Source organism: Ovis aries, chromosome 5 (genome assembly GCF_016772045.2).
Source record: "Ovis aries strain OAR_USU_Benz2616 breed Rambouillet chromosome 5, ARS-UI_Ramb_v3.0, whole genome shotgun sequence".
Taxonomy (NCBI): domain Eukaryota; kingdom Metazoa; phylum Chordata; class Mammalia; order Artiodactyla; family Bovidae; genus Ovis; species Ovis aries.
Genome location: NC_056058.1, coordinates 22847478 through 22874247, shown reverse-complemented (window position 1 = coordinate 22874247; position 26770 = coordinate 22847478). Strand labels below are relative to the sequence as shown.

Here is a 26770-nt window from a genome sequence, read left to right as displayed (position 1 = left end):
CTTGAAACTTAAAAAGAACACAATGTGTTATATTTGAAAAGCAACCAGTTTGGACAAATCTTTGCCATGTGTAGCTGTAACTGAGCAAAGGACTTGAGTACCCAAGGTATAGAAAGCCAAACTCTGATAGCAGGAGATTGCCAAAAAATAAGGATTTATTGCAACCCACCAAGCCTCAGATCCACTTCAACTTGACCTTTGAGTTGGGGGTTTCTTAAAGGAGAAGAATAAAGAAGCTAGGGTTAGTCATCATCTTGTGACAGTTCTGTGACAATTTTGGAAGTCAGGATGATTCTGGTTTACAAATCTCTGGCAAGGTGGTCTATGGCTTGAGGGTCTGTGAGCTCATCTTGCCCTGGAGAAACAATCTGTTAACAATAGCTATGATAATCACTTTAGTGCTTTAATTATGTCATCAGCAACAGCAATTTTAGTCATCTGACACTGGTTGATTACTGTTCAGTTCCCGGGGGGTTGAGGTCGGAGGGGACAAGAAAGGGAACAAAGCTTTGGACAAAGAGTTGGTAAAAGAATTTTAGGTTTTAGTGGGGCTCAGTTTCATAGCTACCAAAAATCTGAGAAAGCATGTATCCAAGAAGACCTGGGTTTCTTTAGGTCTTTGAACTCTCAAACTTGGATGGAAAATGTAATTGCTTTACCTTTAGCTTGGCAAGTCACCATGTTCACTTGGCCATTGTTGCAAGTGGAAAGATTTTCAAGTTTGGTAGTACAAATGGCACTGGAATATCTGAAGACTTGATCCAGCTCAGTTACTCAGAGTGTGAAATTTGGACTGCTTCTTTGGCAGGATCTTTGCTAGCTTCCCTTAGATGCCTGATATATAAATGAAAAGATGTTTAAATATTTGTAATCATCCTTCTGAATTAAAAAATCCATTAGTCTACTTTAAAACAGGTTTCTCTATTCTAGGATAAAATGTTAATTCCTAAACACAATCCAAGTATAGAGCTGGCATTTAAAGACCTGTAGTAAGCTCTCCTGGTTTTCCTTGGGTTGGCTGAAACACGTGAGAAACAGGAAATCTTGAGGTTTTTGCACGTTTGGGGGAGGTTACAAATAAAAATTAAGAAACTAACTTTCCTTTTATCAGGTAAACAACACACACACACTTTGCAATGCAAAGAATAATGAAACTACCTGGGAATTCAAAAGAAATGTTAAACTTAATTGATTCTGAGAAAAATTGAATGGTATTCATGGTAGTTTGAATAAACTTTTGTAATTAATTTGAAGATGACCAGGAGTTTGAATTGAGATGTGTTAAAAGCAGGGTACAGTCCCTGGGGTTGCAAAGTCAGGCTTGACTGAGCGACTTTCACTTCACTTCAAAAGTATTGGTACTTATTTCTTATACACAGGTAAGCAAAACTACTATTGCATAGTAAAGTTTACTTTGTTATTTCTTTTTGTATTTGCAGGTTAACAATAATCTCTCTTATCCTGGAGATGTGTTGTGCTTTTCTGTTGTTGCTGTTTTTCAGTTCAGTTTAGTTCAGTCGCTCAGTCGTGTCCGATTCCTTGCAGCCCCATGGACTGCAGCACGCCAGGCCTCCCTGTCCGTCACCAACTCCCGGAGTTTACCCAAACCCATGTCCATTGAGTTGGTGATACCATCCAACCATCTCATCCTCTGTCATCCCCTTCTCCTGCCCTAAACCTTTCCCAGCATCAACTCTTCACATCAGGTGGCCAAAGTACTGGAGTTTCAGCTTCAACATCAGTCCTTCCGATGAACACCCAGGACTGATCTCCTTTAGGATGATCTCTTTGGATCTCCTTGGAGTCCAAGGGGCCCTCAAGAGTCTTCTCCAACACCACAGTTCAAAAGCATCAATTCTCTGGCACGCAGCTTTCTTCACAGTCCAACTCTCACATCCATACATGACCACTGGAAAAACCATAGCCTTGACTAGATGGTCCTTGGTTGGCAAAGTAATGTCTCTGCTTTCCAATATGCTGTCTAGGTTGGTCACAACTTTTCTTCCAAGGAGTAAGTGTCTTTTAATTTCATGGCTGCAATCACCATCTGCAGTGATTTTGGAGCCCAGGAAAATAAAGTCTGACACTGTTTCCACTGTTTCCCCATCTATTTCCCATGAAGTGATGGGACCAGATGCCGTGATCTTCATTTTCTGAATGTTGAGCTTTAAGCCAACTTTTTCACTCTCCTCTTTCACTTTCATCAAGAGGCTTTTTAGTTCCTCTTCACTTTCTGCCATAAGGGTGGTGTCATCTGCATATCTGCGGTTATTGATAGTTTTCCCGGCAATCTTGATTCCAGCTTATGCTTCTTCCAGTCCAGCGTTTCTCATGATGTACTCTGCATATAAGTTAAATAAGCAGGGTGACAATATACAGCCTTGACGTACTTCTTTTCCTATTTGGAGCCAGTCTGTTGTTCCATGTCCAGTTCTAACTGTTGCTTCCTGACCTGCATACAGGTTTCTCAAGAGGCAAGTCAGGTGGTCTGGTATGCCCATCTCTTTTACAACTTTCCACAGTTTATTGTGATCCACACAGTCAAAGGCTTTGGCATAGTCAAGAAAGCAGAAATAGATGTTTTTCTGGAACTCTCTTGCTTTCTCCATGATCCAGCGGATGTTGGCAGTTTGATCTCTGGTTCCTCTGCCTTTTCTAAAACCAGCTTGAATATCTGGAAGTTCATGGTTCATGTTGTTGTTGTTACTCTGTTTAAAAAACAGCTCTGATAAATGAACTGGGAAATGCTAATGTGTATCAAGTTGTCAACATAAAGATGACCTGACTTAACTTTGAAAGAGACAATAAAATTTTGGAAATTATATCTTTGAAAACTTCCAACAGAAGGTACTTGACAATTTGTCTTTATGCTGTTTTCTTATAAAAAGTGACTCTGGTCTTCAAAACAGTCTTTACCACTCTCCTCTCCCTACAACCCTCCTTACCCCAAAGAGAATAGTGTGAAGTAGACTATTAACAGCTCCTGTTCTTGAAGATTAAAACCAGTGTTTGATACATTTGCACAGCAGGCTGAAAGCAAAAGCACTATTAATTTTCTATTTGATATTTATTCATATTAAAGTTATACAGTACAAAGATGAAAATGCTAATAGTTTTAGAAATATTGAGTTCCAGAAAAACATCTATTTCTGCTTTCTTGACTATGCCAAAGCCTTTGACGGTGTGGATCACAATAAACTGTGGAAAATTCTGAAAGAGATGGGCATACCAGACTGCCTTACCTGCCTCTTGAGAAATCTGTATGCAGGTCAGGAAGCAACAGTTAGAACTGGACATGGAACAACAGACTGGTTCCAAATAGGAAAAGAAGTACGTCAAGGCTGTATATTGTCACCCTGCTTATTTAACTTATATGCAGAGTACATCATGAGAAACGCTGGACTGGAAGAAACACAAGCTGGAATCAAGATGGCCAGGAGAAATATCAATAACCTCAGATATGCAGATGACACCACCCTTATGGCAGAAAGTGAAGAGGAACTAAAAGCCTCTTGATGAAAGTGAAAGAGGAGAGTGAAAAAGTTGGCTTAAAGCTCAACATTCAGAAAATGAAGATCATGGCATCTGGTCCCATCACTTCATGGGAAATAGATGGGGAAACAGTGGAAACAGTGTCAGACTTTATTTTGGGGGGCTCCAAAATCACTGCAGATGGTGACTGCAGCCATGAAACTAAAAGATGCTTACTCCTTGGAAGAAAAGTTATGACCAACCTAGATAGTATATTCAAAAGCAGAGTCATTACTTTGCCAACTAAGGTCTGTCCAGTCAAGGCTATGGTTTTCCAGTGGTCATGTATGGATGTGAGAGTTGGACTGTGAAGAAGGCTGAGCACCGAAGAACTGATGCTTTTGAACTATGGTGTTGGAGAAGACTCTTGAGAGTCCCTTGGACTGCAAGGAGATCCAACCAGTCCATTCTGAAGGAGATCAGCCCTGGGATTTCTTTGGAAGGAATGATGCTAAAGCTGAAGCTCTAGTACTTTGGCCACCTCATGAGAAGAGTTGACTCATTGGAAAAGACTCTGATGCTGGGAGGGATTGGGGACAGGAGGAGAAGGGGACGACAGAGGATGAGATGACTGGATGGCATCACGGACTCGATGGACATGAGTCTGAGTAAACTCCAGGAGATGGTGATGAACAGGGAGGCCTGGCGTGCTGCGATTCATGGGGTCGCAAAGAGTCGGACACGACTGAGCGACTGAACTGAACTGAACCCTGCTTACCTATTCTGAAACCCAATTGCGTTCGGTATTTTTCTTGTTGTTGTTGTTCAGTCACTAAGTCATGTATGGCTCTGCGACCCCATGGACTGCAGCATGCCAGCTTTCCCTGTCCTTTACCATCTTTCACAGTTTGCTCAAACTCATGTTCATTGAATCAGTGATGCCATCCAACCATCCCATCCTCTGTCACCCCTTCTCATCCTGCCTTCAGTCTTTCCCAGTATCAGAGTCTTTTCCAGTGAGTCGGTTCTTTGCATCAGGTAACCAAAGTATTGGAGCTTCAGCATCAGTCCTTGCAATGAATATTTGGGGTTGATTTCCTTTAGGATTGACTGATATGATCTCCTTGCTGTCCAAGGGACTCTGAAGAGTTTTCACCAGCACAGATCTTTCTGTAATCATCTCTAAATATCTAAATAGCTTGAGAATTTTATTGGGTACTTAATAGGTGCCCCCCCGCCAAATAGATACTGCTTGTTCTCAATGGAAGATGAAAATTTTATCTTCTTTCTTTACCACTCTCTGACATCAGTCTATATATTGTTTCATCATAAATATTGGTTTGATTAGTTATCAATATCATCACTTAGTATTGACAGTTTGATAGTTATCAGTATCATAACTATTTCTAGCTGTCCTCTATAGTGTAATAAAATTATATTTATTTTCTTTCACATAAAACTCTCCCCAATCTGGAATGGATCATTTGTTTTTTCATTTGCTTGCTTAGTTTTCTCTATATCTGTGACCAGTCTGTACCCATCCTTCTATCAAAAAGTAACTCACCTTTAGACATTGAAAAGCTTGTCTGTATTTTGTCAAGCCTATATTCTTTTGGTTGCTGTTGTTCTATTTTGTTTTGATTGGGGTAGAGTTGCTTTAGTTCCTCTTTAGTTCTTTAGTGAAGAGGAACTAAAAAGTCTATTGATGAGGGTGAAGGAGGAGAGTGAAAAAGCCGGATTAAAACTAAATATTAAAAAACTAAAACCTTGGCATCCAGCCCCTTTCAGTTCAGTTCAGTTCAGTCACTCAGTCGTGTCAGACTCATTGCAAATCACAGCACGCCAGGCCTCCCTTGTCCATCAGCATCTCCTGGAGTTCACCGAAACTCATGTGCATCAAGTCGGTGATGCCATCCAGCCATCTCATCCTCTGTCGTCCCCTTCTCCTCCTGCCCCCAATCCCTCCCAGCCTCAGAGTCTTTTCCAATGAGTCAACTCTTCGCATGAGGTGGCCAAAGTACTGGAGTTTCAGCTTCAACATCAGTCCTTCCAATGAACACCCAGGACTGGTCTCCTTTAGGATGGACTAGTTGGATCTCCTTGCAGTCCAAGGGACTCGCAAGAGTCTTCTCCAACACCACAGTTCAAAAGCATCAATTCTTCTGCGCTCAGCTTTCTTCACAGTCCAATTCTCATATCCATACATGACCACTGGAAAAACCATAGCCTTGACTAGACGGACTTTTGTTGGCCAAGTAATGTCTCTGCTTTTTAATATGCTATCTAGGTTGGTCATAACTTTCCTTCCAAGGAGTAAGCATCTTCGGTCCCTTTACTTCATGACAAATGGAAGGGGAAAAGGTGGAGGTAGTGACAGATTTCGTCTTCTTGGGCTCTAAAATCACTGAGGATGGTGACTGCAGCCATGAAATTAAAAGAAACTTGCTCCTTGGCAGGAAAGCAGTGACACACCTAGACAATGTGTTGAAGCAGACATTACTCTGCTGACAAAGGTTCATGTAGTCAAGGCTGTGGTCTTCCCATTGGTCACGTATGGTTGTGAGAGCTGGACCATAAAGGAGGCAGAATGCCAGAGAATTGATGCCTTAGAACTGTGGTGCTAGAGAAGACTCCTGAGAGTTCCTTGGACAGCAAGAAGATCAAACCCATCAATCTTAGAGGAAATCAACCCTGAATATTCGTTGGAAGGACAGATGCTGAAGCTGAAGCTCCAGGCTTTTAGTCTTCTGATGCAAACAGCCAACTCATTGGAAAAATCCCTGATGTTGGGAAAGACTGAGGGCAGAAGGAGAAGGATCAGAGGATAAGATGACTGGATGGCATCGCCCATGCAATGTGCATGAACGTGGGCAAACTCTGGGAGATGGTGAAGGACAGGGAGGCCTGGCATGCTGCCGTCCATGGGGCTGCAGAGTCTGGCACAACTGAGCAACTGAACAACAAAAACAACATAGTTGCTTTACGTTGTGTTAGTTTCTGTTACACAGTGAAATGAATCAGCTAGACGTGTACATATATGCCCTCATTTTTGGATTTCCTTCCCATTAGGTCACCACAGAGCATTCAGTAGAGTTCTCTGGGCTATACAGCAGGTTCCCATTAGTTTTCTGTTTCATACATATTAGTGTATATACGTCATTTCTTGATCACATCTTTCCCAAAGCTTTCCTCCCTATGATTTCAATCTTGACGTGTCCTGGGTTCATTTCTTACCATCACCCTGAGAATTCCCTTCAGACCTTCTTTCCAATCCCCTGATTCTTAGATTCTAAATTTATTTCCTTTGTATACTTTTCATTTTATCACTGCACTTTTTTTTTTTAGCAGCTGCTTGTTAGTAGGTAAGTTGAAGTTCTCACATGCCTGAATGTCTTTTTTTTTTTCTACCCTTACACTTGTATAGATTTCTAGGTAAGAAATGATACTGGTACAGGGGTTTGAAGGCATTGCTTTTTTATCTTCTGTCTTCCAGTATATATATTGAGAGGTCCTTTTTTCTGCTTTCATACCATTTACGTCAACCTGGTGGTGTTTTTCTTTCTTTTGGCGGGGGCAGGGGTGGTGGGTGGCAAGGCGGAGGAATTTTTAGAATTTCATGAGCCTTCAGTATTCTATGATTTCAAGATTATTTGTACTGGGACTAGTCTTACTTATCCATTTTGCTGGTAAACTTGTCAGCCTTTTAAATCTAGAAACTCATGTCTTGCAATTCTAGGTACTTGAAAATTTTTTTAAAGATGACTGCATGTTCTTTTCTTTATTTCTATTTTTTTTCTGCCCATTCTCTCCTTCTATTATTTTGTTTGTTTGTTCATTCTTTTATCTCTGGATCTCTAACTTTTTAAAGCTTGGCCTCCTTGAACTGTTATTAATTTTCTAATCTCTTCTATTTTCCTTCTCTTACCTTTTGGTTTATTTTTTGAGAGATTTATATTTTAGCTGTATGTTCTCTGAATATTTCTCATTTTATAGCATGTTATTTTTGTATTATTGATACTTCATTGTCTCATACCTCTCAGAATATTAATACTTTTAAAAAAAAATTTTTCCTCTCTACCTTGTCTCTATTTTCTCTAATGTCCTTTTACCTTTTATTTTACAGTGGCCTCTGTTCTTTACTCTAGAGGATTTCCTCAAATATTGGTTGACCTTTGGCTGCTCATGTTTAAAGTTTAGCCACCAAAACACACATACCAAAACAAACAAAATCCTAACTAGAAGCTCTGTGTGACTGAGCGGGATTGAGAGCTGGTTAGTTTCAGTGTCCAGGACATTTTGTTGGCAGATTCATGACTATCAGTTTTACATCTAGGTACTTTAGATTCCTCAGATCAGAATCTTGAAGGGAAAACTAGTAAACTGTAAAAAAGGAGCTGGAGGAGGATGCCCACTTTCTCTTATTCCCACGATATGTTCAGTCTCTCTCCTTCCTGATGTTTCCAGAGGCTCATCTTTTTCCAGAGAATACATATCAGATCTTTACCGGTGTGGGGGAAGCAATGTGGTGCTGTAATTTCATTTTATTTTTTACATTTTAAAATGTCAAAAGCATTTATTGACATTCTTTCACATTTGGAATGTGGATAATCCTATACAGGATAAGTTACACAAATATCATCTCTCTTTAGCTTGAAGTTTTGAGCAACTTGGGGTCTTATAGAGCAGAAAGCAACATACAGAATTGGGCATACAGTAGATGTCATGCTTTATAAATACAAAACTGTCAAAAAATGTAGCAAAATCACATTTGCTACAGACTAGGGTCCTTGGACTCTTTAATCAATAGAAAATGGAAAGGGATCGGATGAGGAATTCAGGCAAGGCTTGATTGGGACTCATGCCACAGCACAGAGAAGTGAAAACAAGTAACAAGCACTCTTGCTGGCTCCCTAACTAGGGAGGGCAGGCTGCTTCCTAAAATGGGGTCAGGGTAGAGGTGGATTGGTGGGTGGGGCTGCAGGGGTGGCTTAAGTGGTCTGCCCACCCCCTTGGAGGTGCTGTTTATAGGCATCATGTACAGTAACCTCCTTTTGCTCCTGGCACCTCAGAAATGGCAGTTGATTTGTGCCCCTTTTGAATGTTTTCATAATTGCCTGAACTGTACATGCATGCAGTTATTTTTAGTCCCTTATAGTTTCTTCTATTCTGTCACTTGAGGTACAGGGAGCCCAAGTAAAGGATCACAGGCCCCAGAGCCCAGCCTGTCTCACACTGAGCCTCATTAAAGATTGAATTGATGCTTTTTATTAAAAGCATCTCTCTCTCTCTCTCTCTCTCTTCCTTGATCTCTCTCTCTCTAAACTGATGTTTTGCACCCCGAAACCCAGAGCTGGATTAAGTGATAGTAGTTGTAATGATCATGAGAATTTATATTAGTGTTGCCTACTATCATAAGAATCAAACAGATTTTCTCAAACAAAAAATCTTATAATGTTGATAATGAAGTAAGTGTTGGTGTAAGTTAGGGAGTGATGTAAAGAAGTGAGACTTAGAAAAGTTAAAAATGATGGAAGCAGTGTCCGCTCACAGGCCCTATCAAGCAGGTTGTATGGGAGCCCTTTGGATGACATCAAACCTTCCCTAATCATTTTACTGCTGTGAAGCTCACCAAAATATTATATCCATCGACCTAGGGATAAACTTAGAATGTCTCTGAGTAAGGAAAGGACTGAGGTCAATTTTTATACCATTCATGTGTCTTCGACCTGGGAGATTCTGTGAGATCTTAATGAACAAGAGAGGCTCCCCTTATTTATGACCAAAGGAATTGCTTCTTAAACAGAACTCCCATTTAGCTCCCTCTTTATAGTTCCATATTGATACTCCACTTTGGGAGGTACCTAGTCTCCAAGTTTCTGAGCCTTGCTGGGATTTTGTGGGAGCAAATCAGCTTTCTTCAAGGCTCATCTTCCTGGGTCTGCTGTGTCAGCTGTCCACCTGCTTTTCTAAAATCGGGTAGCTGTCACCTCCAATTCCATTCTTTTTTTGACTTGAGGGCCTATGTATGTGTTCAGTCTGTCAGTATCTACTTCTGAGCTGGCTCGTTGAGTTTCGTTAGGTGCCTCAAGATCTCCAGGAAAGGCTTTTTAACCCTGGAAACAGCAGCCTTCTGGTCAGCCACTCCTGCAAGCAGTGGAAGGAGAAAAAAGATGGAACTGCCTTCCAGGCTGCACTGGGACCGGTTGCAATCACCACTAAGTTTATTTCCTTCTGTCTTGCCTGCTTAATCTTAGGGATTCTTTCCCATTTCCAAAATCATCCCCAGATTCCCCAGATTTTTTCATCCCTACCCATAAATTAGTTTTCTCTTAATAGCATCTCTTCTTCCTTCTTCCTGCTAATCACCAATTCACTGGACAGAGCCTCACTCCCACCTTTATGCCTGGACCTCATCACAGTGGTCTCCCCACATCTGTGGACGTGTGGAGAGTTTTAATGCTAGGGATCCAAAGAAGGTTAGAAAAGCAGAGGATTTCAGAGACCATCTAAGGTAGCATTTTTCCAAGCTTGTGCCACACATATCCCTTCATGTCTACAAAGAAAAAAAATTAAACTTGAAGAGGTGCTTTATGACCACAGGAGTTTGAGAAACACTGTTGAAAAAAGCAGTAACATTTTTGCACAGTTGGGCCCCGCAAAGGCTTTACTATGTTAATAAACCAACTCTTTCAAGAGAGACTCTAAGTTCCAGTTTTAACAAGCTTCATTTATTCTGTTGGTTTTTTTTTTTTAAACTTTAAGCTGCATGAACCTTTGATCATTTTCATTGTTAGATAAGCTCCTGTTGTCTCCTTTATCAAAACATCTGAGTACCTTAAATAATTTATAATAACTTTTATAATAAGTTAATGAGATCATTATTCACTTAAAACTAACCAAATAAAGAACCAAAACATGAGTAATTTGTTTGCTACTAAAGCGCATTACAGGAGTGACATAACCACACAGGTGAAAAATAGCTAGATAAAGCATCCTTATTTTTTGACACACTTTCAACTGAAAAATTATTTTTAAAGCTGGGCTGCCATGAGATCAGGAACAATATGGAAAGTAGGGAATGTGGTAACTGAAGAACAGCAAGTAGGAACTTCTCAGAGGCAGAAAATGAATAAATATTAGATTCTCTGGATGAAGACGAGAAAAGCAATGACAGTCTCAAGAATCAAGGATGCTAGTCTCACTCAAAATCTTTATAATGGCTTTGACAAGAAATTTTGGAGGGATCCTCTATCCATGTGGAGGACAAGAAACTCTTTCAGGCTGTGAGACGCCTAGCTATCAGAAAGAGCCACAGAAATTTCTTTTGAAAAAACATAATAAATGAATTTTACTTAGGATTGTAGGCAAGACCATGCCAATTTCGTGTATGAGATCAAGTCTCTTCCAGTTGATGAAACTGAAGCACAAAGGCTGTCAGAAAATGTTGAAGCAGGTGCAGAAACAAGGCAGACATGAAGCTCACTCTGGAAGAGTGTCCGGAAGTCACTGTAGACTGGGGTTTGCAGTCACATGTGCTGCTCTCACTAAAAATCCCATGACAACTTTAGTTTTATTCAGTAAATAGGTCAAACCAGAGAGAAAACTGTGTATTTGGGGCATTTTTCTAGCAAATATGGCTCTTTGAAGCTTCCTAGATAAAAGAAATGCAAAAAAGCAAAATGGCTGTCTGTGGAGGCCTTACAAATAGCTGTGAAAAGAAGAGAAGTGAAAAGCAGAGGAGAAAAGGAAAGATATAAGCATCTGAGTGCACAGTTCCAAAGAATAGCAAGGAGAGATAAGAAAGCCTTCCTCAGTGATCAATGCAGAGAAATAGAGGAAAACAACAGAATGGGAAAGACTAGAGATCTCTTCAAGAAAACTAGAGATACCAAGGGAACATTTCATGCAAAGATGGGCTCGATAAAGGACAGAAATGGTATGGACCTAACAGAAGCAGAAGATATTAAGAAGAGGTGGCAAGAATACACAGAAGAACTATACAAAAAAGATCTTTACAACCCAGATAATCATGATGGTGTGATCACTCCCCTAGAGCCAGACATCCTGGAATGTGAAATCAAGTGGGCTAAGAAAGCATCACTATGAACAAAGCTAGTGGAGGTGATGGAATTCCAATTGAGCTGTTTCAAATCCTGAAAGATGATGCTGTGAAAGTGCTGCACTCAATAGGCCAGCAAATTTGGAAAAGTCAGCAGTGGCCACAGGACTGGAAAAGGTCAGTTTTCATTCCAATTCCAAAGAAAGGCAATGCCAAAGAATGCTCAAACTACTATACAATTGCACTCATCTCACACGCTGGTAAAGTAATGCTCAAAATTCTCTAAGCCAGGCTTCAGCAATACATGAACCGTGAACTTCCTGATGTTCAAGCTGGTTTTAGAAAAGGCAGAGGAACCAGAGATCAAATTGCCAGCATCTGCTGGATCATCGAAAAAGCAAGAGAGTTCCAGAAAAACATCTATTTCTGTTTTCTTGACTATGCCAAAGCCTTTGTGTGGATCACAATAAACTGGAAAGTTCTGAAAGAGATGGGCATACCAGACCACCTAACCTGCCTCTTGAGAAACCTGTATGCAGGTCAGGAAGCAACAGTTAGAACTGGACATGGAACAACAGACTGGTTCCAAATAGGAAAAGGAGTATGTCAAGGCTGTATATTGTCACCCTGCTTATTTAACTTATATGCAGAGTACATCATGAGAAATGCTGGGCTGGAAGAAGCACAGGCTGTAATCAAGATTGCCAGGAAAACTATCAATCACCTCAGATATGCAGAGGATACCACCCTTATGGCAGAAAGTGAAGAGGAACTAAAAGCCTCTTGATGAAAGTGAAAGAGGAGAGTGAAAAAGTTGGCTTAAAACTCAACAGTCAGAAAATGAAGATCATGGCATCTGGTCCCATCACATCATGGGAAATAGATGGGGAAACAGTGGAAACAGTGTCAGACTTTATTTCTGGGGGCTCCAAAATCACTGCAGATGGTGACTGCAGCCATGAAATTAAAAGATGTTTACTCCTTGGAAGGAAAGTTATGACCAACCTAGATAGCACATTGAAAAGCAGAGACATTACTTTGCCAACCAAGGACCATCTAGTCAAGGCTATGGTTTTTTCCAGTGGTCATGTATGGTCATGTGAGAGTTGGCCTGTGAAGAAAGCTGAGTGCCGAAGAACTGGTACTTTTGAACTGTGGTGTTGGGGAAGACTCTTGAGAGTCCCTTGGACTGCAAGGAGATCCAACCAGTCCATTCTAAAGGAGATCAGTCCTGGATGTTCATTGGAAGGACTGACGCTAAAGCTGAAACTCCAATACTTTGGCCACCTCATGTGAAGAGTTGACTCATTGGAAAAGACCCTGCAGCTGGGAGGGATTGAAGGCAGGAGGAGAAGTGGATGACAGAAGATGAGATGGCTGGATGGCATCACCGACTCGATGGATGTGAGTTCGAGTGAATTCCGGGAGTTGGTGGTCGATAGGGAGGCCTGGCATGCTGCAGTTCATGGGGTCACAATGAGGTGGACTCGACTGAGCGACTGAACTGAGCTGAGTTTTCAAAGTCTTATATAATTTTATAGTTTTAATCCTCTGGGTTGATCCAAGATTCTAGAGATTAACTTAAGTCATAGCTGGCATTTGTATGGCCCCTTTTATCAAGCATATAGACTATTTTGATGTCTTTTTGTCTCAGTTGCTGTTGTAGTTGATACCAACACAGTATCTTTTCTGTTACATTTTCTTTTTCCTTTTCTTCTAGGTCTACCAAAAGCAGCTATGATTTGTCATCTGGTAGCTATAAACAGTTCTATTGGATTATGGGCTTTTGGTTGTACTTCTGATGACATCATTTATATGACTCTTCCTCTGTATCATAGTGCAGCATCTCTTCTCGGGATTGGTGGATGTATTGAATTAGGTATGCTTTTATTGTGTGTTTGAAAAAGTTTTCACAATGTCTAATTAGAACTTGTCTTCATTAAAGTTTGAAATGCTATTGGTAGAATTCAGAGTAATTGTGCACATGTTATTCAACTATAAAACGTTTACTAAAAGGACACAGCTTCATCACTCATTGGAAAGAGCAGTGCTGTGGGAATTTAGCCTTGTGGTTGGAACTGGATGTTGACAGCATTTCCTTCTCCATGTGATCACTCACTGTTTAGTGGCCAAGCCCTGCCTCCTTAAGTGGAGGTAGGAGCTTTCCCAATCAGAAGCCTAGTATTTCTTAAATCTTAGCTTTGGAAGTCACATGGATCATTTTATCTGCATTTTGCTGTTCAAAGCAAGTCACAAGACAGCTCAGGATCAAGATTTGACGAATGGGGAAATAGACCCCACTTCTTGAAAGAAAGGGTGTCAAATTCACATTGTAAAGGTAAGTGCAGAGGAGGAGTTATTGAGGCTATCTTTGCAAACATTGAATTCCAGATACCCAAGAAGTCATTTGGTGGAAATGACAACTCAGTAGATTTCATTGATAATCGTGCTGAGATTATGTGTCTGTTACTAGCTCACTCAGAAATAATATTAAGAGATCACTCACCAAGATTTATATATATATCTATCTAAAATACTATAAAGTAATTTTGTAGAATGGTATGTTTAGAATGTGATAAATGTCTACAGTAAATAAAGATGAAGGTCGAGACATTAGCATTTTCCTCGGAACATATTCATATGACTTAAAATTGTTATTAAAATTAAGTTGTTAAAATTAGGCTCTGCAGTCATCAATGAACCTTTTTGTTGGTGTTTTCTTACTAATTCTGCCTTGCTAACCCAACCTCAAAATATATGAGGCTGCTTTAAAATTTTTAAAGATAAATACTATGTATATATACGAGGTCAAAAGTAAGTGAATATTCTTGGTCTCTGTGAAGAAGGATGGCCCTTATCTATATTCATTCTCTACTACTTATAATTGTCCTGTTTATTTTGACTACTTCTTTCATCCCATGTATTGTAAGAAGTGTATCTACAGTCAAATATAGAATTACAGCATGAATATTTTTAAAAGATTTATTGGACTGTAAAATTAATGTTTTCAAATGAACTTGACATAAATGGCCACTGATAGATTATAAAGCCTTGAAAGTGAGCAAAACTCTTCTGGACAGAGCAACATCATTTGTGTTTTATGTTAATTCTGCCCTTGAATTTTTTCCCTTGTGCTTTTTTATGCCTTTTCTCATAGGTGCCACTTGTGTGTTAAGGAAGAAATTCTCAGCAAGCCAGTTTTGGAATGACTGCAGAAAGTATAATGTGACTGTGTTTCAGTACATTGGAGAACTTTGTCGCTACCTTTGCAAACAACCTAAGGTAAGAGTAATCTTTGCCAGAGAGAAAAAGTAATTCCAGAAAGAAGGCATTGAGAGATAATAATTTTTGTTTGCTTATACTCCATTTTTTTTCCAGAACATACTTTAACTGACTTACAAGGATAAATGCAAAACTCCAAAATAAAATAAATATGAAACAATCAAAGAAAATAAAAGAGGAGCTATTTAGGAATGTACTAATGTGCTTTTTATTGAGGCAAGGGAAGAGAGACTCACAATCCGGTCTATTTCATGCTTATACAGATTAAAATTTCTGTAAACAACAAAAAAATTTCTGTAAACATAGCATGCATCTGGTTATGAAATTACTTTCTGTTTACAGAGAGCAGTTATTCCAAGGGTTGAATTAGATCATCTTTTAAAATGTTGGTCTTTTAAAAAAAAACACAATAACTAATGACACTGATTATACTTGTTTTTCTATTTTTTTTTCTTTTGAACAAGTGATTACATTAGAATATTTTTTTTTTTTTGGTTTGGTTTTGCTGTAGACTTAAAAAGAAATGTTGCTTTGTACTTTGCACTTATCTTCCAGCTAAGGTGGTCATTTTCACGACCTTTTGATAAATCACCCCTTCTGAAACAGACAGATAGGGACAGTTGCGTAAGCCTGAAGGCTGTCTTTATATTAGTTGGTTTGCTTTTTTGCCTTCAGGAGTTATCATCCTTTTCCTGGTCTCATTTGTATTTCAAGATGCTTTTTTTTTTTAGCTATCTGATGGTCTAAACATACTTGAGGCTACAAAGAAGGGACTCTGTCTGTAATCAAATCTACACCAGCCCCCTGAAGGGTGCTAATAGAGGATGCCTCCCTATGCAAGGTGGAGCAGCAGAGCCTGACTGATAACCTGCCCTTGACCTTTGAGAGAAACATGTTTTCTAAGACATCTCTCACTCATTACCTTTTCCCATCTTCACCCTGGTTTAAGGCATGGATGGTGCACTGGAATGCCTTCTCTGGCAGCTAGAATATGGACATGTAATCCTTCCTTACCCACAGCACAGCTGAGGCTAGACTGGAGGCATTTAAATAAGACTGTATTAAAGATATGGAATTACACAGGAGAGATAACACAGAGAAGAATCTGAAACTGGAGAATCTTATTTACAAAATGCTTGTCATTTTAAGCTTGGAGTTCACCATCATGAGATCTCCCATCTGACTCCTGACCTGCCTTCTGTGGGAGAGGCCATCCTACCCTTTTGTTTGGTCAAGAGTGCAAATGACCAAATCCAAAGGGGTCCAAATCCCTATGGATTCCCCACATTCATAGCTTAGACAAGGAGTCTCTTGAAAGTGTTTCAGCTTTTTGACTTTTATTCTTCTCTAGGAGAGTTTGCCAATGTCAGAATTGTGGTCTTACCTGAAGATTCCCAGTAGAATAATTATAGGGGTACAGACTGATTTATTTCTGCTTACAGATTTTATTGTATTTTTTGATGATGTGATACCTGAACTATTTGAGGAATTAAATGCCCTCTAGTAAAATGAAAGGCTTTTTCAGTGCAGGTAGTCTAACAAACTTCTTCATAGCCTTTCTAGGCATGGCCCCAGCCATTCCTATTTCCTCTCATCCTTTATTAGCAACATGAACTTTTGCAAGATCATTTGCTCTGTAAGTCATTATTAAATGGTTGGATATATTCATTAATTTTTTTCTATAAGTTTTACCATCTTAAATGATGCTATATTTAGTGTCTTCGTGGAATATAGTCAATGTAGGGCCTCAGAAGTGAAAGTAGTCAAAGAACATGGACGTTTTGGTGAGTTTTATGTCATGTTTCCAGATTGCTGTTCAGAGTGATAGATGTGATTTAGAATCTCATTGACAATTTGGACTATGCCCCCTGCACAGTCTCTTATTGATACTGAGTGGTATTAAAAATAACGGTCTTCCAGTGTCCTTCACAGAAAACTAGACACTAGTTGTTTTTGTCATTGTTGTTGTTAGTAACGCTTACATTTGATTTATGTGGGTAGCGCTGAAAATACGTTATGCTTTGTAAGTTTCTTCAAAAGTCCCTGTAGGATGGAGAACAGGGAGAAAAGACCAGTATCCCTGGCTCACTCTTTCAGATATAGTGGATGAAACCCAACTTGCTTGGGCTTTGTAGTAATATTGTTCGAACAAAGAATATTGTTTCTTTTTTTAAAAAATGAGGAAAAGAGTTCTAATTTTATTTCTAATTTTATAAACTAGAAGCTAACATGTTTTTAATTTCTTTGTTAAGATTACTGGCAAGGTGGGGTAGTTTTTAAATTGTAATTCCCTTTTAAAATACCTCTTTTACTTATCTCTTTGGCACATGTTTTATCTTATTCATTTGAGCTCCTGTTTCATATAATACATTAATTAATAGTTTGTTATATTTGCTATAAGCCTTTTTTCAAGATGTTTTCCTTTGACGTTTTTAAGTGAGGTGAAATATTCTTTTCTCTAAACTTGTACTGCGCTGATTTGGGAGAAATACTGTAGCTGAAGAAAATTTGAGAGAACTGAACTGAGAGCAGAACTCCTGGTTGCTTTTAGTTAATTAAGTATTTTAATTCTTAAAGTTCTTTGAGGAAAGACATGTGTTTGTGAAATAATCTCTAAGCACTTACCTAAAGACAAGTTGATGAGGAGAGAGGGAAATAAACATATTTGCCAAAAGGAAAACATAATGATCTTTTTTGAACAGAGATACTTTGTATTACCTAATCTTCTTTGTTGATTTCTCACAGAAAGAGTACAAACAGTTCTTGGCATTAAAGATTGGGGAATGAAGAAAGTCGTTTTGTTATGACATCTTATCCTTTCAAGGGGATCTTGTTCTCTTGCTGTCCAATGTTCATTCCTTTCAATGAACTTCCCTTGAAAGGATGTGGCAGTGTGTGCTGTGCAGCCAACATAGCAGCGGGTTCAAGTAGGGCCATAGAGCTAACAAGTGACACAGTCCACACACCCTCAAAGAAAGTAAATTGCATGTCTCATGAGACATGGTTTTAAGCCCCGAAGATATTTAATAGACATATTTAAAAGAAAGCAAAACCACATATTCTCTATATCTAGAGCTGTTGTCCATCAGGTTAAGTAATATATTCTGGACATTTACCTGAAGGCAGAAGCCACAGTCTGAGTTGAGTGTTTGTATGTAGTTGCATAAAAACCTCTTGGAGTTGACTGTCCCTAGCTGGAAGCACTTATCCACCCCCCGACTCAACCCCATCATTTTTCTCTTTTTAAAAACTTCAGTTACAAAATCTCCTTTGGCATAAACATTTGGATGTGCCTCAAACTTCTGGCAGCAGCACTGTCCTTAAAGAAAATCCAAAAAAAATGATCTGAGGTACTCGCTCCTCTTAGTTAGGGAGTGTTAGGGAATTATCCTCTTCCCCTGAGACTAGAAAAGCAGCTCTTTCCCCTTCTTCCAATCTTACATACTTTCTACATTACTGAAGGCCATCATACATTATATCATAGATCTAGCAGTATATTTTCTTAATATTGGGGCTTCTCAGGTGGCACAAGGTAAAGAATCTGCCTGCCAATGCAAGAGACACGAGAGACACTCAGGTTCAATCCCTGGGTCAGGAAGATCCCTTGGAGGAGGAAATGGCAACCCACTCCAGTATTACAAAAGTGATTACAGATAATGATAAATATTACGAAGAAACAAAACCTTTTGAGGTGATGGAGACCAATGAGTGGTGAGGGATTGCTGATTAGATTGAGCATTCAGGGAAGGCTTCACTGACATGGTGACCTGTGAGCTGAGGAATCATGATGGTGTGGGTGGGATGCCACCAAGGCAAAGCTAGGGGACTGCAGTCACGATGGAATAAACTGAAAACAACGCAGCCCACAGAAGACACACCACTGAGTGTTTAATGAGATGCAAACTGTGGCTGGGCCATCCATGGACCAGATCTTACGAGGCTCAGTAGATCCTGGAGGTGACATTTGGATTTTGTACCCTTCGGAGTATTTGTGAAAAGATGAAGGTAAACTGGAAAATATACCAATTCGGGAATCCATTTTGAAGGAAAGATAACAAGATAATAAGATTCCTGTTAGTTCAGGAACAGGGAGAGTGAAGAAATGGATAGAATAAAGGAAGAGTCAGCCCCAGGATTGCAGTTCAAATGTCTAGGTGAATTGTGAACTATTTGTCGAGATAAGGAAAACTGAGATTCAAGAAGTGAAAATTAAATATCTTTTGGACGTGTTAAGTTTGGTGTGTTAGACATCCGGTTTAAGTAGTAAAATAGGCAGTTGAATGCAGGACTCTGGAGCCCAAAATGTACAGGGAGTGGGGCCTAATTAGCAAAGCCCTGTGTTATGATGCATATGTATGATGCCTCTTTTTCAAGTTAACATTATAGCTTATCATTTACACTATGTAGTTTGTCTATAGCTCTCAATGTAGAACACCCACATTTTGACATTCTCAAAGCATAGCTTATTTTCTTTAGTATATGTACATTTTTATATATGTTTTCTATTAATTATATCCTATTTCCCTTATATTATTTTCTTACAATTTAAGAAATTTATTGGGAACTAGAAAATATACTGATGATTCTGAATATTATAGTGAATATTAATGTTGAGTATTAAACTTTGATAATATTAAAACTTTGACAAAATAGTTTATGCTCAACTCTCATCATGAAGAGAGACATTTTTAAACATATTTGATAAATATTAGTTGAATATTTTTCATTAAATATTAAATATTCTTCATTCAATTCCATATGGATTATACTAAGCTTTCATTGGTAATGTTTAGACAGTCCTGAAGTGAACCCCTAAGTGTTTGCTGTGTTTTTTTGAAGGTAGCAAAATGAAAATGTTGACATTGATGATGTGAGATTTTTTTAAGACTTCATTATGAAAGGGAACCTGCTTTACTTTCTCCAAAGAGAATCCATCATTTCTTTCAAGCTTTCAGAGGTTTCCTTCCATGGACAGAGAAGCCTGGCATGCTACAGTCCATAGTGTCGCAAAGAGTCAAACGCAACCAAGCAACTAACACTTCCACTGTGTCCTATTTAGATAAGATGTAAGGATAAAGACAATTCACTAGTACTAGAGAATAAAATTCCAATTTTTGTGGTTTAATCCCGAAGTCCTTTCCTACTCTTTTGCAACCCTATGGACTGTAGCACGCCAGGCTTTGTTGCCCAAGGGGTTCTCCAGGCAAGAATTCATAGGTGGGTTGCCATTTTCTTCTCCAGGGGATCTTCCCAACCCAGGGTTCAAACCCCCCTCTCATGCATTAGTGGGCAGATTCTTTCCCACTCAGTAACAAAATGATGCTGGCTTAACCTAAATCTCTTGAACTTGTATATTTGTTGTATCAGTTATGTTTTTAACGGGTCTGAAGACACTTACAGGCTTTCATTGGCATCACCTTGTCCCTGATTCAGGGCGTTACCATTTTTTCTTTTCTAATTGAAAAATGAATATTTTTAAAGCATTTGTTCTTTTATTGTGTTTTCATTTTCTGAGTCTCTGTATAACTTCAAGTGTTTCACTGTTAGGTTTTTCCCATTTCACATCTTGTGAAAGATGTAGTTTCTCAAAGCATTAAGCTCTGGAAACTTTGCTCATCCCATGTAGTAACTTCCAAAGAATGACACTTTAAAATTAATGTGAATTTTAGTTGTTATCAAGATGTTCTGATTTAGTTTCATTGCCATTGTCTTCTTGACAGCACTCAGAATAATTGATTTTATCTCCAAGACCTAGTTGTTTAAAAATATTTAGCACTTTTTAAATTTTTTCTTTTCCTCAGATATTTGAAGCATATTTTTACATGGTTGAGAAAATCAGCTCTCTTTTAAAACCCAGTTTTTCTTTAATAAATCAGAGATGTGTTTACTATCTTCATACTAAATATGAAAGCTTTAGAAAAGTTGGCAAGGAACCAGAACTTTCTTTTCTGCTGAGAAACTATAAACATAGAAATATGAGGGACTAATATTTAAAAAATAGCTATTAGCAACCTAAATGTTGGTAGAATTAGAAGGGAATTCATGTTTTGGCAAGTTTTAGAACTGTGTACATATTAAAGACATTTTATAAATGTATTTTTAATACTTAGTGATTCATAGTTCCTGGGTAGTGGTACATATAAAGCATACATATCTTTTTCTGTCTATCTGCTGAAACCTTTCCTGCTGTTACTTCCACTAGAATACGTATATCCTTTTTTACTAGATTTCCCCACAAATTTGCTTTATATGGAAAGCCATCAGGTAGTGTGTTGGCTGTGGAATCAAAAGACACAGGCTCAGTTCAAGCTTTTATTATGTGACTCTCTACTGGTCTCTTCTCTTGGAGCCACAGGTCCTGTCTTTATATTTGTTGTTGTTCAATTGCTCAGTAATGTCTGACTCTTTGTGACCGCATGGACTGCAGCATACCAGGCTTCCCTGTTCTTCACAATCTCCCTGAGTTTTCTCAGACTCACGTCCACTGAGTCAGTGATGCCATCCAACCATCTCATCCGCTTTCATCCCCTTCTCTTCCTGCCTTCAGTCTTTCCCAGCATCAGGGTTTTTCCCAATGAGTCAGCTCTTCACATCAGGTGGCCAAAGTATTGGAGCTTCAGCTTCAGCATCAGAACTTCCAATGAATATTCAGGGTTGATATCCTTTGGGACTGACTATTTTGATCTCCTTGCTGTCCAAGGGACTCCTAAGTGACTTCTCCAGCACCACAGTTCAAAGGCATCAATTTTTCAGTGCTCAGCCTTCTTTATGGTCCACATCCATACATGACTACTTGGGAAAATCCAAAGCTTTGACTTTTGCCAACAGACCTTTGTTGGCAAAGTAATGTCTCTGCATTTTAATATGCTGTCTAGGTTTGTCATTGCTTTTTTTCCAGGGAACAAGTGTCTTTTAATTCCATGGCTTCAGTCACCATCTGCAGTGATTTTGGAGCCCAAGAAAGGAAAGTCTGTCACTCTTTCCATTGTTTCCCCACCTATTTGCCGTGGAGTGATGGGACCAGATGCCATGATTTTCATTTTTTGAATGTTGAGTTTTAAGCCAGTTTTTTCACTCTCCTCTTTCACCTTCATCAAGGATTTCTTTAATTCCTCTTTGCTTTCTGCCATAAGGGTGGTGTCATCTGCATATCTGAGGTTATTGATATTTCTCCTAGCAATCTTGATTCCAGCTTGTGCTTTATCCAACCCGCCATTACATGATGTACTCTGTATATAAGTTAAATAAGTAGGATGGCAATATACAGCCTCGATTTACTCCTTTCCCAATTTGCAATTAGTCTGTCATTCCACGTCCGGTTTCTAACTGTTGCTTCTTGACCTGCATTAAGGTTTTGCAGGAGGCAAGTAAGGTCATCTGGTATCCCCATCTCTTTAAGACTTTCCCACAGTTTATTGTGATCCACACAGTCAAAGGCTTTAGTGTAGTCAAAAGTTAATTCATGTTTTTCTGTAACATCTTATGGAAAAACCTGAATGAACTTTTTGGCTAACCCAATATAAAATAGATAACAGTACCTACCTCTCCTAATTTGGCCATTGATTCTAATCATCCAGTTATGAGATATATGTGAAAAAACATGAAGTGATAAGCCAAACACAAATGGAAGGATATTATTTTTAAGCAGAATGTGGTAATATTTTCCATGAATGTCATTATAAAATTAGAGTAATTTTGTAGTGTTAAAAAATATTTGGCCTTTGAATAATAAAAACCATGCAACATTGATTGCAAAAATCAATTTAGATCATGATTATTTTAAAATAAAGCTTTACTAATGTTAAAATGTTAACAGGTTTATATTGCACTTGTCACACAAAAACATTAGAAATAAAAATACAAAATCGGAAACCCTGAAAATATTATACCTGTTTCCTCTTGGGTTATATCCTGCTGTTACTATAAACATGGTGTATTAGTTAGGTTTTCCTACCTTCCATATTGATTTAACATTTTAACATTTATATTCAAGATTATTTATTTTACTATTTATTTGCTATTTTCCACATTGCCTCTTCATTTAATAATCCTTTTCTAATGTCCGTGCTATGGACATATGAAGTCAAGGTCGGAAATGGTGGATCTCTGCCTTTCTAGTAAGGCGTACCAGAAAATACAAGATTCTTTAGCAAATTATTAGCATCCTGAATTTTCCAGCAGATGATTTTATTCCCAATGAAAGAAAGACAATGAATTTAAATAAAAAAGAGAGTTCTAAGTCCATCTTTTCCATTAATTCATCATGTGGCATCAGGCAAATCATTTAATTTCTTTGCACCTTGGAGTTGGAGCTTCACATTCAAGCCTGTCTTCCCTATCTTACAAGCTCTGTGATCATGGACGAATTGTTCAGCTTCTCTGAGCAGCCCCCACACCAGTTTTTTTCATCTACAGTAGTATAATAACAATTACATCCAAAGCTGACATAAGTATTAATGAGCTAGATATTGAAGTACAAATGGAGACAGATGGGCCATAATGATGGGTCTCCTGGAAGAGGAGATAGCCTTCTCCAAAGAGGCCTTATGAGATGTTTTTGTTATTGTAACAAATGTGCCAAAGTTGTTCCAGTCTCCAGCTTGACGGGTTTGCAATTGCATCTATCAGCCCCTATCTCTATATTAGACTCATATAAACCAAGTTCAGGAATAGCTGAACCAGCCAGTTTATAGCTTTACATTGGCTCTATTGCTGAGATCTTCCTCAGTCTTCCTGACCTCTAAATGTTAGCATGTCCAGAACTCTCAGTCAAGCCTTTCCCTTCTCTCTGTCTCTGGACATGTTCCCAGCTGTAAATACCATCTACAACTCAACTCTTAAACGTGTATCTGTAGTCCCGTCACTAATCTTCCTTGCAGCCTCTCTTTTTCTCACACCTCCATGAGCACATCCTGCAGTTTCAACGTTTAAATATATCCAGACTCAAACCTCCTCTTACTGCCCTGCTGCTCTCATCTGCGCTGGCGCAACTTCTCCCCCAAAATCCCAGAAATGGCCTCTTCTGAATTCCATTTTGCCCTTCTAACTGATTCTTATCTTACGTAGCAGTTGGAATAATTGTTAAAATGTAAATCAGATTATGTTACTTCACTATTCAAATCCCTCTGATAGTTTTCCTGGAGGAAAATCCAGATCCCCTTAGCATGGGGCCATACAGCTCTGTGGGATCTGCTTGCGCTGCTAGGATCCCCCCACCCGCCCCCCGACACACACTCTGCTTGTTTCATCCACCCCAGCCTCAGTGGCCTCCTAGCTTTTTCTTCCATGCACCAGGACTCTCAGTTCCTCCCCTTGAATGTTCCGCCAGATATTTGCATGTCTCACTCCCTGGCTATTCACATCCTCCTCAGAGAGGGCTTCTCTGGCCACAGCCCATATTTATGTCTGGTACAAGTCACCTTCCCAACTCACGTGGACCCCACACTCAAAATTGGGTTGTAGTGTTGAGACTAATGATGTCACACATACACTAAGAGAATGTGAATGGATTTATTACTCACACAATGTGACTTTCTGGGGAGACGAGGACAGGTGCCCAAGCAGGTCAAAAACTGGCTTGAAATAGCGGAGGAAAGAGACCAGTTCAGCTTTTATTGTGCTAAGAGGCTGGCACTAGGGTGAGGGACCTTGTGCATGTAGCGTTGCTCAAGTGCTTTGAACTTCCTGTTGCTGCCAAAGGAAGGAGCCCTGGCCATTCTCAATAGTTTGCGCAGATTTAGGGCAGAAGAGGAAGGGGCATGGGGGTGGTTTGAAAGCTCTGCGCAGTCAACCATAAAGAATGGAGGCAGGCTCTTACTACAGTCTCCTAGCTCTCTTTCGCTGCCTCATTTTCCTCATAAAACTTATCACCTCATTATATATTTCATAGATAATTTTTATTTGTTGTCTTTTAATCTCCCCACCCTAACTATTACATAAGTCCTAGGAAACCAGGAGGTTTATCATTTTTATCTATGGTTATATCCTCAGTACTCAGAATGGTGCCTGACATCGTAGTGCTCAATAAAAATTTGTTGTATTATTTTTAAAAATAAAGTAACAAATATGAGAAGACCAGTTGCTGGGACCCACAAGTGTTCCTGATCGGCACAGTCTTTGCCTAGTCCCAGACCTGCAAGGGAAGCTCAACTGCAATGAGAAACTCAAAGTTCCTGGGGAAGACAGAGTCCAAGGAGAGTTCAGAAAAATCACAGTTGGCATTATTGCCTAAAGGTGCTGAGGCCAATGCGGCGCTCAGCAGAAATTATCCTGCGTTTTTCAGAACATTCTTTAGTGACTCATGGCAGTTGTGGCTCAGGTGAACGTTTTCTGGGTCTCCAGGGAAGATCATCCTCCCTTTTAGGTGAGTGAACTCAGTCATTTGGGTTAGAGGTGAGTCTTGTCAACTCCTGGAGCTGGTCTTTATCTACAAGGCCACTTTGCAGCGCTGCTGGTCTGAAGCACTGCTTTCCTCCCATTTTCAGTTTTCCCACTGCTGCCAGGATAGAAGGCACCTGTGCAGAGTGGTCTACAAATGATAATCTTGATTACTTATTATTTTCTAGAAAATGAGTGGAAATAAGCCCATTAGGTGTCACGGTGTGATTAGAAGGACTGATGCTAACACTGAAGCTCCCTTGATGCAAAAACCCAGTTTATTGGAAAGGACTCTGATGCTGGGAAAGATCAAGGGCTGGAGGAGAAGGGGGTGACAGAGAATGAGATAGTTGGATGGCATCACTGACTCAGTGGACATGCTGCTGCTGCTGCTAAGTCACATCAGTTGTGTCCAACTCTGTGCGACCCCAGAGACAGCAGCCCTCCAGGCTCCCCTGTCCCTGGGATTCTCCTGGCAAGAACACTGGAGTGGGGTGCCATTTCCTTCTCCAATGCATGAAAGTGAAAAGTGAAAGTGAAATCGCTCAGTTATGTCCAGACTCTTTGCAACCCCATGGACTGCAGCCCACCAGGCTCCTCCGTCCATGGGATTTTCCAGGCAAGAGTACTGGAGTGGGGTGCCATTGCCTTCTCCACAATGGACATGAGTTTAAGCAAACTCCGGGAGATAGTGAAGGACAGGGAAGCCTGGCATGCTGCAGTCCATGGACTCGCAAAGAGTAGGACTTAGGGACCGAACAACAATGTGTTACAGCTTTTTGTGGTAACACTTGCAGTCCCAGAGGTCTTTTCTTACTGTTATTTATGACTTAGATTGGTTTGTTGAACTGATGACTGTCATCTCTGAAATCGTGGCTTGCCCATACCCAGGCTGGAAAGGCAGCTTGACCATGACTTTCAGGGGCAGTTGAGCCTATACTGTCTTAGCAATAGGGGACTCTGCTTTCAAATCCTCTTAGGTCCTTTCTGAAAAGAGTCCCCTGGCCTCTCCCCTCCACCACTGCTTTCCTGCTTCAGTATAAAATCTGCTCTTTTGTGCATGTTTTCTTGTCAACAGGATTCTCTCATACCCTGTTTGAACTTAAGTTTCTTTGTCCCTCTTCTGTGACACCCACTGGGCTTGCTGTCTGTATTTTTCCAGTGTGTAGTAGTAGAGTGTCCATGAAAGAAGCAAACTGTTGGAGTGTTACAGTCATTCTTTTATACAGGGATGTGTGGGTGTGATACTTGTATATATGTGATTACAGTAGGTTTTAGAGAAAAGAGGTCTTCTGTTAAATAGACTCAAGATGGAAGAATCGTAATCCCTAACACAAGTTGTTGTCTGTTTTTGATGATCCTTTACGAATTACACCATACTTTCGTTCTGTGCCTTAACTCACTGCTTATCCAGGACTAAAAGGCAGAAAAGATTTGCCCCTTTGTTTTCACTGTGAGTTGTGTGGTTTGTTTTTTTTTTTTTTTTGTCTCTCCATCTATCAACAGTCTTTGTTTCCTGAGAAATCAGGCTTGATACACAAAATTACCTATATTAAAACAGCCTCCAGTTTCACTTTTCAT

The 26770-nt window shown here is 39.5% G+C and overlaps 1 protein-coding gene across 1 annotated transcript in view; it reads left to right on the top strand.

The window, feature by feature from the left end:
• The window catches only part of SLC27A6 (solute carrier family 27 member 6), a 72329-nt gene that overhangs the window by 14810 nt on the left and 30749 nt on the right, over positions 1–26770 (top strand). The window contains exons 3-4 of the mRNA XM_004008652.5: positions 13251–13409; positions 14688–14812. Coding sequence (XP_004008701.1) covers positions 13251–13409; positions 14688–14812 — 284 coding nt within the window. The remainder of the gene's footprint in view (positions 1–13250; positions 13410–14687; positions 14813–26770) is intronic.